The 17,154-nt window shown below is 38.2% G+C and overlaps 1 protein-coding gene across 2 annotated transcripts in view; it reads left to right on the plus strand.

Moving 5' to 3' along the window:
* Bank1 (B cell scaffold protein with ankyrin repeats 1) overlaps positions 1 to 17,154 on the plus strand; it is a 239,980-nt gene that overhangs the window by 29,264 nt on the left and 193,562 nt on the right. For both annotated transcript variants that reach the window (XM_021233978.2, XM_040751744.1), the window contains exon 2: positions 408 to 806. In XM_021233978.2, coding sequence (XP_021089637.1) covers positions 408 to 806 — 399 coding nt within the window. The remainder of the gene's footprint in view (positions 1 to 407; positions 807 to 17,154) is intronic.

A 17,154-nucleotide genomic window follows, 5' to 3' on the forward strand; every position in this document is an offset into this window, starting at 1 on the left:
GATGTGGGGTTCAGGGTTTGAACTCAGGTTCTAGTTGGCAGCAGCTAACTTTACCCAGTAAGCCATCTAGTCAGTCCACAGCTTATTACTTCCTGACACGTGATTACGCCACCTTCTTTTTTAGTTTTCACTGTTGAATTCCTTCATGCAAATAAAACTTTGTTTTGTTGGTTACTGGGGAGTCACATTTGCACAGTGAGTAGAAAACTCCCGCAAGGCAAGGACCGTGTAACACCTTATTTATTTTTTAATCTGCATAAGAATAGCAACATTTTTCAATGCTGGTATCTGCTATATGCAAATTACCATGCTTACCAAACAGTATCTTTCACGTTTGCAGGATAACATGACTTGCTGTTAGCCTTGTAACTATATGGAAACTGAAACATTTTTTTCTCTTTTTCCAGGAAATACAAAAGACATCCTCCTGATACATGAAGAAGATGCTGAGGAATGGGCTCTGTACTTGCAGGAAATATTTATACATATAGTAGAAAGAGAAGCAATAATGTTATATCCGTTGTGGAGTTTCTCTTCTTCACATTTGGAATTGCTAAATTTAAATGCTTACAAATGTAAACTTCTGATATTATCTAATAGTCTGCTTAAAGACCTAACGCCAAAGAGGTGTCAGTTTCTAGAGAAGATACTTCACTCACCAGAAAGTGTAGTGACCCTGCTTTGTGGAATGGAGAGCTCGAATTCCTTCTTTGAATTAATAAACGTCCCCAGAAGCAGGTGGGAGATCTCAACGGAGCAAGAGCCTGAGGACTACATCTCTGTTGTCAGACAAATCTTATACACAGGTAGGAACTCCAAATCCTCTTTGTTGGTTTTTAAATGTTTATTTGCTTATGTTTCACAAATGGGAGGGCTGACGAGGATAGCTCAATAGTTAAGAGCATTGGCTGCCCACTCTTCCAAAGAACCCAAGTTCAATTCTCAGCATCCACATGGCAGCTCACTAACTCCAATTCCAGAGGATCCAACACCCTTTTCTGGTCTCAGTGGGGACTAGGCACACACATGGTACACAGTTAGACATGCAGGCAAAACACCTATATACACAAAATAAAATGACAATTTTTAAAGTTTGTTAAGCCTATGAACATCTGATATAAGGATAAGAACATAAAATGAATGCCAAGTTCACCTAACAATGTTCTGGCTGGTCCACAAAATGCAATAAGATTCTTCATTTTTAGCTTTATTCCAGTCAAAAATTAGCATTTGGGCACCTTGGACAAGACTATGATGGCTTAAGCAAGCTCTGTTCTGTGCGATGCTGTTTGCTAGTTTGTTTCTGAAGGTAACATCTGGCATAACTGGTAAACCCTGAACTACTGTTATCTATACTCATGTTGTCACCAGCCAAGAGCAGTTCAATGTTCAAAAACAAATTAGAATGCAGAGCTTCTGTTATTCTTACAACTGCATGATATATTATTACGGAATGGAATACTGTTATTTCACTGACCTTAAATGGCAAATGTGATCTTAAGCATAGAGTCATGATATAAAGAACACAACACAAGTTATGTAAGTTCTTATTCTTTAGCTAATTGCATTCCTGTGCAGTAGTCAGGTTCTCACACTCATGTCAGTAAACGAATTCCCTCTGCACTGCCCAGATGTGTCATAGAAGGTGTTACATTCAGATGCTTCATTGGTTTCTCAGCCTACACACGGCCTCCAAACACCTAGCTCCGTGGCTATGGTTGTGCCTCTCACAGGGAAAGGGTAGAGTTATTATGTCACTCTGGCCGTATGAGATACCAATGTTGGCTCTTTTTCTTGGGGCATATTTCTGTATTCTCTTGTGACCCCTCATTCTTGGACCCTGTCTGTACTTTAGTCACTTAATGGAACAAACATCTCTTCTTCAACACACGACCATTTGTTCTCTCTAGGTGGGTTACTACTCTTTACACTCAGGTCTCTCCAAAGAAGGCCCTACTGGTTATCTCTCCCACTTGGTCCATTCCTGCCTGTAAAGTTTACTTATCTTTTGCCCACAAAAACTATGGCTTTGTCATCCATCCCTAGTGTAATTAATGACATTCATCATCAGAGCAGCAATGCATCCATAACCTGTGATCGTTAGCCATTCCATACATGGGTTCTGCACATGTTGCTGTTCTATAAATTGAGGACACATACCTCATCCCTTCTCGATATCTTCAACAGGGTTATTATCTGCCACTGCTATACTTGGAGTCCACAGTATTGAAACAAAGCAAGGCAAAACAAAATTTCTCTCCCCTAGTTGTTCTAGTATTCTGACCTTTACAAATTCAATATATTTTCATATATGTATGTGTGTGTGTGTGTGTGTGTGTGTGTGTGTGTGCATACAATGTGACCACCTATTTGTGTATGCATGTATAGGTCATGGGTACATATGCGTACAGGTTAGAGATCAATATCAAGCATCTCACTCTGTCACTCCTTACCTTATTGTTTTGAGACAACATGTCTCATACCACCCATGATCAATTTGGCTTGTTAACCAATTAGAACTAGGGATCTGTCTGGCTCCACCCTCACCCCCAAAGCTGCAATAACAGATATATCCCCCTGGGCACAAATTCTATGCAGTTGTTGGGAATTCAAACTCTAATCCTTATGTTTGTGTATCAGGTACCTTACCAGCTAAGCCATTTCCCCAGACCTCAGATTAAGTATTTTCAAAACCTGTTTTAGTTATCAGTATTCCACAACAATTCTCTGCAAACCTTATTTATTTATAACCATAAATGAGGATAGTATACCAGTTAGTAAGGTCCAGGAAGTGAGGAGTGACTAAGCTGAGGTTCAGGGCCAGAATATGCTATAAAAGACTACAGTCTAGGTGTCTAGACCTGTAAACATCTGAAGGCACCAGCGTGTGTATGCCTGTGCATGTGTGTATGAGTATATGCGTATATATGCATATGTTTATGTAGCTGTGTGTTATATGTGTGTTTGAGTGCAAAGAGGGATTTTGTAATAGAGCTTTTATTGTTGACAATTTCATTTGTTATTGTATCATCTGATGATTGACTAAAAGTTACTCATAGTAGACTCCTGAAGGAGGCCCTTTGGAAGCAATAATTTCAAATTCTACCATGCTCAAAATCTTTTATCTTTTGCCTTACACTTCAAGCACAATTTCACTCAGAACAGTATTAACTTATGTTGGCCTTTATTCTACCATTATAGAATATTAGGGTTTTTTATTTGTCTGCTGAACGAAGGGTTCGTTATTTTTCAGTCATCTTAGTGATCCACTAGAATGGCACTCCATCACTCCACGTTCTGGATTACTTACTCTAGAGACATGCTTCCTGGTTTTGTTTTTCCCTATTTTCTCAAATTTATTTCAGAAGCAGTTTCTTGAGTTAAAATTTTATTTTAGCTTATTATTATGATTTTGTTTTTCAAGAGTTCATTTTCAGTATTTGTGGGATTGATTTCAACTGTGATGCACTCTTCTCACCCTCTCTAATTCTTTCTTACTTTTTAGTATCTAGTTGATTGTATTTGTATCTTTGTCGGTTGTTACTTTTTTCGAGTCCCACTTTCTCTTTGTTATTTCTAATTTTCTCTTAATTGTTATTGTATTTTTTTCCTTGCTTATCCATTTGGCTTGAGCACATTCATCTGTTGGTCTTGTCTTGGTCACCTCTCCTTGACACCTTGCACTTCTGTATTATGAAACCAATTTAAACATAACATCATTATTCATTACATTTCCAAAGCTCATGGTGAGGTGTTTGACAACAGTAATTCTCCTGGATTTCTTCACACACTTTCCCTTCTTTTCTCTCTTTCGGTACTTTTGTAGTACATTAATCTTTTTAATTTTGTAGAAAAAATGTAATTGGAAAGTTATGAGAAAGTCTAAATAAAGTGCATATAAATTATGAGTGTTGCATGCTCATTCTCCTGAGGCAGAACAGAAAAGTGATTCCTCACACCCATAGTTCCTACATTCTCTCAATAACTCTCATTGGATCATTTCTTTGTCTCTCTCTCTGTCTCTCTCTCTGTCTCTCTCTGTCTCTCTCTGTCTCTCTCTGTCTCTCTCTATCTCTCTCTCTCTCTCTCTCTCTCTCTCTCTCTGTGCGCATGTGTGTGTGTGTGTGTGTGTGTGTGTGTGTGTGTGTCTGTCTGTCTGCCTAGCTGTCCTTTGCAAATGCATGCCTACCATGGTTAATTTGTAAAGGTGAGAGAACAACTCTTGGGAGTTGGTTCACTTAGCATTGATACAGTCTATTTAATGATTTATTTGCTCTGAGAAGCTCCTTTAGTGATCTACAATGTGTTTTATATTTCATACCACCACTCATATTGATTATGTAAAGCCTAGTTTTCAAGACAGAAAACAATATGAAATGGATAAAATGGGACAAAAGATGTGGAATTCAGTTCTTGCTATCCATTTTTTTTTTGCCTTTCCTTCACCCAAAAGAGAAATTACACCAGGAAAAGAAATAAACCTTTTATTCAGAAACATGCTGTGATAAAAAGGATAATAAAAATGCCAGGGAAGTCATGAAAATAATTAAATGTTTAATATATTCACACAGACAAAGAAAAATCACAGGAAATTTTATAAAGTCTAATGAAAGAGAAAGATATTTAATGATTATAATACTCAGGCAAAGTTTATAATTTTAAAAAGTTAAGTAATGATTCATGTTTCATCCAAGTATTTTATTTCCTTTTAAGAAATTAAGAAAACTAAATTTCCTGTCTCCCTAATTCTCAAATGGAGACTAACACAAATCCATGTGAGCTTCCTCCTCATTGCTTTACAGCCGCACGGAAAGCTTTTCTCCCCCTTTCCTGTTCATTTCGTCATCTGTTTTTGGATCTGCACATAAAATTTTAGTAAAAAAAATAGTATTTCTATCTAAGTGTAATGAATCACTGTTTATATGTTATATATGTATATATGTATGTATATATACATACACATTTATCTCAAAGTTATAAAAATTCCAGCATGCTTTTGATTTAATCTTTTAATTTATTTGAGAATTTCACGTGAGTACTATATTTGCATACTATCTATCCTCACTTCTTTCTCCTACTCTCTCTGCACCCCATCACTCACACTGAAATTTATGACCTCTTCTTTATTATTGTTGTACACACACTCACTCATATATACATACATATATGTGTAAATATATATGTGTGTATGTATATTCACACATAAATACAACCTGCTGAGTCTACTTAGTATTACTCCAACCCTAAAACACGATACATACATATGCATGTATACATGTACTTGTATATATTGCATGTGTATTTTTAAATGAAATGTGTTCAATGCTGACTAATTGGGATTAGACACCTATAAGGGGCTTGTCCCTGGTAAGAGTCAATCTCCTGCTCTCAGTAGTCATTAATTGCTTGCAATTCTTCATCTAGAGGTCGAGACTTGTGGCACCACCTATCCACATTGACATATCAAAGGGCAGTTTTGTTGTGCTGGTCTTCTTTAGGCAACCATATTGTTTAGATTTCATGAGTGTTGTTTCCCTATCATTAGTTAAAAAAAAATACTGTCTCATACAAAAGTCTTAGTCTTCTGGCTCTTAAAATCTTTCTAGCCCTCATCCCTGATGTTTCCTGAGATTTAGGTCCATATAGTCTCTTTGTTGTAGGTGTGCCACTTGGGATTCGGCTCTGCATGGTCAATTGCTCTCTGCATTTTTACTAGTTGAGGATTTCTGTAATGGTTTCTGTTTATAACAATAAGCATCTTTGGTGAGGGGTGACTACAGCACTTAAATGTGTGTACAAGGATACGTATTTAGTATTTAAAATGAAGTTAGATATTTTACTGACTCAGGACAGTGATAGCAGTAGCCTTTCCTTTAGTTACTATCCAGAAACTCACCAGTCACAAGTAGTTGGCTAGGTTTACCACAACAAGCATGAATCCTTCCCACTTTAGTGGACCTTAAGTTCAATTAGATGATTGTTGGTTGCACAGGAGACATATGTACAACTATTGCACCCATTAGCTATCTTGCCGTACAATTAAAATTCATTTGTCTTTGTAGACCTTTCAGCTGGACAGGCCTATTAATTCTTTCTCTTACCTCAGCAGCTTGCATAGTACCTTCAAATATTGTGAGGGCTGTCCCTCAAGGAATAGTCTGTCATGCTTACTTCAGCTCAATTCCTTCAAATCCTGTATCTCAAAAATTTACTGTCTTCAAGAATGTCTTTGTCAGTCTCTTTCTAAAGAGAATAAGTGTTCCCATTTATAAACTTTCACATCTTTGGTTAGGTTTATTCCTAGATATTTTTGGAGGCTACTGTTAATGGGAGTGTGTCTATGTGCTCTTTATCAGAGTGTTTGTTGTTCATATGTGTACATACTTATATATGATACATAAATACATGAGTGTGTATAGACATTATATATACATATATGTGTGTATGCATGTATACATATATCTACACATAAATAATAGCATATGTAAATAGGTGTAATTTGACTTCTGTTCCTATTTTGATCTCTTTAATTCTTTGTCTTGCTCTAGCTAGCACTTCAAGAACTATATTAAAAATGGGTGGGGATAATGAACACCACTGTCTCATTCCCGATTTTTTAAAGATTTATTTATTTATTTGTGCATTTATTGATTTATTATACAGTGTTCTGCTTGCATGTGTCCCTGCAGGCCAGAATAGGATAACAGATCTCATTACAGGTGGTTGTGAGCCATCATGTGGTTGCTGGGAATTGAACTCGGGACCTCTGCGTTTGTGCTTCTGCAGTATTATCATACTACTCCCTGGATTTATCTATTATTAGACTTAAGATCTGAGATATGAAAGATATTCGTTATAATTCCTGTGGTTCTTCCCTCTTGTCCTAACTGGATTTGTCAACTTGACACAGGATAGAACCGTTTGGGAAGAGGGACTCTCAACTGAGAAAATGGAGTCTGTCATATTTTCCTGTGGGCAAGTATGTAGTGCATTTTACTAATTAGTGCTTGACATGGGTGGTGTCATCCCTGGGCAGGTGTTGTTGGGTTGTATAAGAAATCGGACCAAGTAAGCCAAGAGAAGAAATCCAGTAAGTACCTTTCCTCTGAGGCTTCTGCATTAGTTCCTGCCACCCTCTGGGTCCCTTCCTGAAGTTCCTGATCTGACTTCCTTTGAGGATAGACTCTGATGTGAAAGTGAAAGCAAAATAAACCCTTCCCTCCTCTGTTGCTTTTAATCGTGGTGTTTTATTGCAGCACCAGGAATCCTGACTAAGAGACCTCCCCTCCAGTAAAGACTCCTATACAGCCTTCTTCCTCCCGCCCTCTACTGTAGACTTCCACAGGGCCTTCCGCGTTTTCTTACTTCATTCCTCCAGTCTACCTCTGGACTCTGTGTTTCCCACCTGCCACTGAAAGTCACTGTTTCTAATCCCACTTATCAAGAGCTATCACATTGTTCCCTTTAGATATTTTATAAAAGCCCATCCTTGATTTCTTTATAGCCTGGTTTTCTCTTCTCATTTATCCACTAACTTAGTCTTTTTTGGGGAGAGGCAGTAGTACATGTGGATCCCTGGCATTGTTCTCTGAGGACGGTTTCTGTTTGTTTTAATAGTTTACCACCGTAATCATTGTAACAGGAAACTTAATCTGTAGAAACCTCCAGAGGCCTAATTTCAATGTATTTGCTAGAGAAATGATTTAGGTCTTTCTTTGCAAGAAATTAAATTTACACCCAAGGTCCCTTTAACTCTGTTTTGGACTTGCCCTTTGGGATTATATGTTAGCTAGAATCTACTCAGTTCCTAAACATTCACCGAGTCTCAGATCTAGTGAAGACACAGTAGGCAGGCTGAGAAAAATAAAAGGAAATGTTTTCCAAGTTGGAGTGTCCCAGACATACAGGGAAAACCCTTTTGCTCTTGCATCAAGTCTCTCTGTCCAGTGGGCCAGGAGCTCTTCAGTCCTACACACTGGAATGTCAGCCAGAATGCATGTACAGTCACAGGGATGTGATGGGCAGAAGAGTTGTGATGTGATGGTTGTTAACGTGGGATGCTGAGAAATTTTGTCTTCACTTTCAGGTCATTCATGTGTGAAGCTATTGTTATAATTGATGTTATTGCTAAACCTTAGGTTTGATGTTAATGAACTGGTTATCCTAAATCTCCAATTTCTTACATTTCTGTAAATTCATTGTTTAAAAATCTTCATAAAACCAAGAAACGATTTCTTCTCAGTCATAAGTGGACCAAGACTTTGAACAATTAGACATTTCAGCTAATCAAGATCTCCACACACATTGCATGACAGGGCTTTTATTAGTCTCGATGCTGAACAACAAGAACCTGTCTTTTTCTTTGTTTCCTCTTTCCATGACTCATTTTCCTTGTCACAGCCCATTTATGAAATAGAGCATCTCAAATGACTTAGTGGAGTGGTAGTGCAAAATTTATAGACATTCTAATTTAAAAAGAAAAATATTTAAAGCAATTTTAAACACTATAAATAAAAGTTCTTTTGAAAAATGCTGAAAGAAAAAATATGCTATGCCTAAGTTGATAAGGGGTGATTCCATAGCAACATAAGATTTAGCCACTTTCAGAACAAGCCATCCATGCTTCTTTGAGGATCATTTTAAATATATGAAGCCCACATTTTATCTTCTCATCCTTCATGAGTTATCAAAGATTGTATGTAGTCTCATTTCATTGCAGGCAAGATGTGATCTAATTAGGCTTCATATGTTGTTACTGTGCATGGTAGTGCATATCAGTAAGCTGAGTTCAGAAACAGGTCAAAATACTTATTTCTTTAACTGTGAAGCTTCAAGTACAAGAAAATTTATTGATTTATTTGTATTATAATGTCAGGTTAGAATGATATGTACTATGATGCACTAATTAAATTGTAGCAGTGACATCATGGCTGCCCCACAAATCGATATCTTGGGAGTCTCTTTGGGGACTCCATTAGAGCAATACTATAGCAGTCTGTATTTCCAGTAAGGGGCCCTCTTGAGTAGGTTGTCCACTGACTGCCCTAAACCTGTACATTGGTTACGTCTCAGATGTATTTGAGAAATAGAACTGTAGCATCAAAACTCCTTTGCCCAGGAAAATTTGCTCTTGGCTTCTTGCACATTTCATTTTCCCTAACATCACCTCCTCTAACTTATTGAATAATGAAAGAATTAATGAAATCAGGGCAAAGAAACTGCCTGTAATTACTTAAAATATTTATAAATTTAATAACAACAAAAATGTTCATTAAACACATTCCATTAAAGCCGGACGGTGGTGGCGCATGCCTTTAATCCCAGCACTCAGGAGGCAGAGGCAGGCGGATCTCTGTGAGTTCCAGGCCAGGCTGGACCGACAGCATCCAAAACAATACAGAGAAACCCTGTCTCGTAAAAACCAAAAACCAATACAAAAACAAAAACAAAAAAACAAATAAACAAAAAAATTCTGGTAAATCTCCAGGCAGTTAGGATATCTAGAAGTTGTCAAATTTAATGACATTAGAGAGACAACCGAAGAGAGGTTATTTTCAACAACTTAAGACACTCTGCTTAGATCATTCCTAGCCAATTTTACTGAAGCTTAATTGTTTACCAGATTGGAAGGAATGCTTTTAGAATTAAGTTTTAGTTATAACACTTTAGTAAGGCACACTTGCCAGATATATGCAGTGACTAAAAATCATCCAAGAAACAGGCAGGTGGTTCAAAAGGTAAGGACAATAGTCAGGTAAGCATAGAAACTTTACTGTAATCTCCACAACCCATAGAAATGTGGTGGAGAGAAGATTCCACAAAGCTGTACTCTGACCCACAAATGTGTCTCTTGATACATGTGCCCATGTTCAACACACACACACACACACACACACACACACACACACACACACACACACATACACACACACGCACAATTAAATAAATAATCAACAAAACAAATAAATGCGAAAATCCTAGAAGGGGTTATTTTTCCTTATTTATTTCAAATATTTAAGTTTTGAAGTATGTTAGAAATGAACAAATCCTCTGAGGTTTGTTGTTTTGAAGGACAATAAGGTCAACGTAAGGCTTACATGTGGATGTTTTGATGAAAAAGGCTAGGGAGTTAGTCTGAGGTAGGTGGGGTCTGAAGCACTTTCTCGTTCTTTGGTAGAGTATGAACTTTACTTGTTGGTCACTTAATTCAAAGTCCTTTCAATTGTAAATAAAATATAACCAGACAGGGGTTTTTGACAATTACTCCAACACTGTGATATATGGATAATCGTGAAAGGGCCCGAGGAAAAGGAAATATTATAATGGCATAGGAGACACAATGAGGGCCTCCGTAGAAGAGTTAACAACAAGATGGATTGTGAATGGCATACTAGAAAATTTGGGGGAAGACAAAATAAAGTCCTGTTTCAGATTGAAGCTTTGTAAATATGTGATTTAAGTCATTACCTCTATGCTGAAGAATCCTAAATGTACTATTCCAGGCTAGCAATGTGTTGTTCTATTTTGTTGTAAACATGGCTTTCTGAAGAATACTGAGACCCTCAAAAAGCTCATTTTAATGAATGTATTGTTTGCGGTGCTGGAGAGATGACTCACTGGGTAAAGCACTTACCGCCAAACCTGATGACTTCAGTTCCCTCCCGGGACACACATGGTGAAAGGAAAAAACCAGCTCACTCAGGCTTTCCTTTGACCTCCACGCAGTGTGCGTGTGCATGCACGCAGTGGTATAGGTGGGCACACACAAATAACAAAATTAAAAATACGTAGTTTGTAGGGGATTTGTTGTGGCATTTTCTCATCCATAATTGTGGTGTGTGTGTGTGTGTGTGTGTGTGTGTGTGTGTGTGTGTGTGTGTGTGTAAGATACCTTGTTCTTATTCATCCTTAGTCTTCCACTGACTTTTTTTTTAAAGTCAACCACATTAAATCTTTTTATTATTCACTACAGGAACAAAAACCAGACACACAAATTTTTTAAAGTATTAATTTATAGAAAGGCTTAAAATGTAACAGAAATTATGAAGACATTTTTAAAGACAAAACCTGGTGAGAAAAGTGACATTTTCTTTCGTTTGTTCAAAACTCTTCAATGTTCAGTGTAATGGAAGTCAGTTAGCCTCTTACACTTGCTTCAGCAATCCGTTGTAAATGGATAAAATCCTGTCTTCCCCACTTTGCAGTTAGTGAGAGAGAAGACTCTTCAGTGCTGCACCGGGACTCCACAGCAGCAGTTTCGAGAAGTTCAGAACCTGAGAAGAACGGTGTCCTTTTTTTCTGGGCTGATCTTATGTGTGCATGACACAGTTGTCACTTGGAAAGTAGTGCTGGACCAAATTACACCAATCTTCTAAATACCACATAAATGAATGTCTCTAATGTTCCAATCAGAAAAGCCTTCGGAAGCTTTCTAGCTCATGGGAGGCATATGTTTCTTCCAAAATTCCATCTTTTCATGTAAAGCTTCAGGGTTTCTCAGTAGCAATGAATATTATTAATTTTCCTTGAAATGGCAGGTATGCTTCTAGCTTTAAAGGAAATGTCTGTCAGAACTTGTCTGCATGACCATAAATGTGTCTGTTCACTGTTCTTTCAAATGCACCTTGAAACCAAACTGGAGATTTGTTTCACTGCCACCCACTGAACTTTGCATGTGGGCTTCACTGGACAGTTATTGACCTTCACTGGTAGACATGCAGCAGGCATGCTGGCATAGAGAATGTGAAAAGGTCACAGGGGACTTCCTTGTAATCAAATTGGGATAATTAGGTCCAGCAGAACCTGGCACATATGAAGCATCTATGTTCACATACTGGACATCCATCCAGCTGCCCAGGATGTCATCCTTGACAGGGAGAGAGTGGTTGGATTACTCCTGGAGTTGTTGCCAACATTAACTGCAAGCAGAAACCTCCCAGCCACAGTAGGAGAGAGTCTAGGTGGACTAGTGGCTTCCTGGAGTTCAGGAGATGGCATGCATGGCTCAGCGGGGCTAAAGTAAGATGACTGGAGTTTGGAAGCACATAGTGGAAAGAAGCCTATGGAGTGGGCTGCACAGGAGCTTTTGATTAGGATTCTGTCCACAAAGTCCATTTGTGTGAAGAATCTACTCGAAACCAATGAACTGCCCTGAGGATCGAGGATCACATGAGTTGACTCAGGACAGAGAACAGTTTGTGTTCCTTCCAGCAAGAGTGATAAAAACTTCGTTACCCCTAAAGCATCAGGTACATGGGCACTGAAAGCAAAATTATCCCTGCATAACAAACTATACTGCCTTTATGCACAAATTTAATAAAAGAATCAAGCTATAGAAGTAAAACACTTCAAAGTTGCATCTGGCAGCAAATTAAAAATGGCCGAGCATGCAAAGAAGGAACAGTTTCCTCATAAACAGGAGAAACATATGTTGTTAAGGACTTGATTCCAGCAAAATCAGTAAGAAGTCAGGTGATACAGCTAAAGTGTTGGGCAAGATATTTAAGTAGATGTGTCACCAAACAAAACACCGAGAATGCAAGAAAGCAAGGAAAGTGTTGTCAATGCTATGATTCATTTGGGGAATAAAAATTAAAACTACTCTATGCCACACACAGCCACTAGAATGCTTGAAACTGGCAAAGCTGTTATCTGCAGGAGGAACTCCCAACACTGCTTGGGAGCATCTATGATGGTACAGCTGCTTGGGGGAAAGTTTTATAATTTCCTAGATACACAAACATTGCCCTGCTCTATGATTCAGCCATTTTCTACTGTTTACCTAAGAGAAATGAATGTACATATCTATGTAAATATTCATGGGAGCTTTATTTCAAAGACAAAACAAGCATATATGTGCCCAAAAAAGACAAGTATATATATATATATATTCACAAATATGTATGTATACTTACCATATATATTATTTACCATATATATGTATATATATAGATACATACAGACATACACCCATATTTATACATTGACTATATATGGTTACACTTGTATCAATTAAGCATCACAGAAGTTGTACAACATTTCAAGGGAAGAAATTTAATGCCATAATATTTACTGTTTCGCAAGATACAGTTCTAAACAGAACTTATACATCTTTTACCTGTAGGTCCATTGTGATTAATTCATGCATGCTGAATGATAGCTGCTTTACTCTCTAAGGTCTTTGTACAACAGTATAATAATTTGTTGATTGCTGTGTTGGAAAAATTGTCTTAGCCTTATAGAACCCTTGGTCAATGTTCTAACACACACTTTCCCCACCAGGCTTCATATTGTCTGCTACACTTCTCGAGATTTGCTAATTCATTGTTTTCTCTTTCCTTATCTTCATTTAAAAAAGGAGTCCTATTCCTTTGCTGTATTTTAAAGATTGCATCCTTGTCGCCATGACTCCAAGCTGTCTCAGACTTTTCTCTCTCCCAGCTCAGCTGTACTTCTGCCTTGTAAATGTCTGTTCTCTCATCTGTTATCTGAGACCTGCAGCTGTCCTTTCAGGATCTGCTGTACCTATCTCCCAGTCAGTGGCCTGGGTCTTCCCTCTTTGTTACTTCTGAGATGACCACCAGGTTAAGGGATTCTGAGCTGCCTGTGGAATACACTTAAAATCCTCTAGAGTAGTAACAAAAGGCCTCTCATTATCTAATTCTACCTGAAATGTTTTTAATTACCAACTTAATTTAGAGACCCTATATTGATATTTTCCTGATAATTTAAACAAAAATTAGTTGATTCCCACAGTAATGGTATAATGATAGCCTAGGACATTTAAGACAAAGGCCAGTAGTACAGTTTTATATGTATTAGAATTTATTAACGTCTGAAAAATTATTATGTGCCAACTTTAACATTTAGGGATTGGATATCTGCCTTTTTCTTTCTCTAAGAAACTAATGGCTCATTATTATTTCAGAATTCCAATTCAAATGATGGATTATTTGAAATGTATATTACTCAAAAAGCCTGAATTATGAATGTGAGTTCAGGTATCTGACACTTTACATAAGGGATTTCTTTTGTCCTAAAGTTCTTCTCTGGTTTACATAATTGAATAAACAGTTGGAATTTTCCTGAGTTTGCAGGAGCCCAGGTTTCAAGAGCCTCAGTTTATGGTGCACATTCTAATTCTTATAAAGATCTTTTATTGGAATCAGTTTATCTTTTAAAAAATTTCTGTTTTATTTTATTGTCTACATCTTATTATTTTCTTTCTTCTTGGTCGTTCTTATGTATATTGAAAGTGAAGTAGTCATCTACTGTGTTAAAGGCATAACTCCCAGGCTTTCCCAAACATTAGCTCAAATGTCAAAGTGAAGAAACTCTGAGGAGGTAATCCTTGATATGTGCAGGAAGTAGATCCCAGAAACCCAGTTATCAAAATCGGAAGATGCCCACACCCCTTATGTAAGAGAGGCAGCATTTGCATATGTCCTGTGCACTTACAACCAGGTATTTTCAATCCCTAGATTGCTTAAACTTGATGCAATGTAATTCTGGAAGTACTGTGTTATTTAGGGGATAATGGTGACAGAAATATCAGTGAATGTCTAGTGCAGGCACAGTTTTAAAACTACTTGCAATCAGTGTTTGATTGGATTGCAGATGGGAAAGCCACAGCATCAGAGGGAGGACCAGTTGTATAAGACTACAAAAAGGCAAGCTTTTTTTCCCTTTTTTTATTACTTTAATTTTAAATAGCTTGCTTCACATGTCAATCTCAGTTCCCTCTCCCTCCTCTCCTCCCACACCCCCAACCTTCTCCCCCCCGCCTCCCACCTTATCCCCACTTCCTTCCACATAGGGGGCATCCAGAGTCTGTCATTTCACTAAGGGCAGGGTCCAGGCACTCCCCTAAGAGTCCAGGCTGAGATCATACCTATTTGTGTTATGGACTCACGAAGTCCGTTTGTATGCCAGGGATAAACAATGATCTATTGCCCAGGGTCTCATAGGTTGCCCAGGCCTCCTCACTGACTCTCACACTCAGGGGGTCTGGATCAGTCTAGTGTCCAAGAGCTCCCCCCTTGTTCAGATCAGCTGTGTCTGCTGGTTTCACCTGCCCATTCTTTGCCAATTTGCTCATTGCTCCTCTCTCTTTGTCACTGGGTTCCGTGGGTTCAGTTCAGTATTTAATTGTGGGTGTGTTTGCCTCTGCTTCCATCAGTCACTGGATGAAGGTCTTAGGATGGCATATAAGGTAGAAGTCAAGTTCATTATCAGGAACAGGCATTTGAGGTAGTCTCTCCACTATTGCTTAGCTTGCCAGTTGGTTTCATCCTTTTAGATCACTAGAGGTCTCATTGGTGCCAGATCTCTCTTCAAACCTATGACTCCCTCTTTTATGGTATTTCTCATTCTGTTCTCCCCATATTCTACCCCCCCACTCAAACTTCCTGTTACCCAATAACCTACCCTCTCCTCCTTTTCTCCCCCTCTCTTAATCCCTGCTACCACTCCCCCACACACACACCTCCCGCGGTGTTCCCAATCTGTTCAGGAGATCTTGCCTCATTCCTCTTCTCTGGGGTAACATGCATAGATCTCTTTGGTTCTTTCCTGTTTCCCAGATTCTCTGTCAGTGGCATTGCAGACTGGAACTATCCTGATCAATGTATGAGTGAGTACATACCATGTTTGTCTTTTTGTGACTGGGTTACCTCACTCAGGATGTTTTCTTCTAGTGCCATCCATTTGCCTGAGAATTTGAAGATTCCATTAATTTTTTTCTGCTGGGTAAATTGTGTAAATGTACCACATTTTCTCTATCCACTCTTCAGTTGACGGGCATCTAGGTTGCTTCCAGGTTCTGGCTATTACAAACAATGCTGCTATGAACATAGTGGAACATATGTCCTTGTATGAATTTGCATCTTTTGGATATATGCCTAAGAGTGGAATTGCTGGGACCTGTGATAGATTGATTTCCATTTTCCCGAGGAATCTCCATACTGATTTCCACATCCTCTCCAGCATAAATTGGTCTTTTTTATTTTAGCCATTCTGACAGGAGTAAGATGGCATCTCAGAGTTGTTTTGATTTGCATTTTCCTGATGATTACAGATGTTGAGCACTTTCTTAAGTGTCTCTCAGCCACTTTAGACTCCTCTATTGAGAATTCTCTATTTAGTTCTGTGCCCCACTTTTTAATTGCATTCTTTGGTGCTTTGGAGACTTGCTTCTTGAGTTCTTTATAAATTTTGGAGATGAACCCTCTGTCAGATGTGGGGTTAGTGAATATTTTTTCCCATTCTGTGGGCTGCCTTTTGTCTTGTTGACTGTCCTTTGCCTTACAGAAGCTTCTTAGTTTCAGGAGGTCCCATTTGTTAATTGGTGATCTCGGTGTCTGTGCTACTGGTGTTATGTTGAGGAAGCGGCCTCCTCTACCAATTTGTTGAAGAGTATCTCCCACTTTCTCTTCTAAGAGTTTCAGTGTGGTTGGATTTATGTTGAGATCTTTGATCCATTTGGACTTAAGTTTGTTCAAGGCAATAGACATGGATCTATCTGCAGTCTTCTTCACGTCAATAACCAGTTATGCCAGCACCATTTGTTGAAGATGCTTTCCTGTTTCCATTGTACAATTTTAGCTTCTTTGTCAAAAATCAAGTGTTCATAGGTGTGTGGGTTAAAATTAGGGTTTTCAATTTGGTTCCATTGGTCTACCTGCCTATTTTTGTGCCAATACCAAGCTGTTTTCAGGACTATAGCTCTATAATAGAGCTTGAAGTCAGGTATGATGATGCCTCCTGAAGTTCCTTTGTTGTATAGGGTTGTTTTGGCTATCCTGGGTCTTTTGTTTTTCCATATAAAGTTGATTATTGTTCTTTCAAGGTCTGTGAAAAATTGTGCCGGAATTTTGATAGGGATTGCATTGAATCTGTAGACTGCTTTTGGCAAGATGGCCCCTTTTATTATGTTGATCCTACCAATCCAAGAGCATGGGAGATCTTTCCATTTTCTGGTATCCTATTCCATTTCTTTCTTAAGAGACTCAAAGTTCTTGATATACAGAACTTTCACTTCTTTGGTTAACGTTATCCCCAGGTATTTGATGCTGTTTATGGCTAATGTAAAAGCTGATGTTTCTCTGATTTCTTTCTCAGCCACTTTATCATCTGTATATAATAGGGCTACTGATT

The sequence above is a fragment of the Mesocricetus auratus genome, unplaced genomic scaffold (assembly GCF_017639785.1).
Source record: "Mesocricetus auratus isolate SY011 unplaced genomic scaffold, BCM_Maur_2.0 Super-Scaffold_100009, whole genome shotgun sequence".
Classification (NCBI taxonomy): domain Eukaryota; kingdom Metazoa; phylum Chordata; class Mammalia; order Rodentia; family Cricetidae; genus Mesocricetus; species Mesocricetus auratus.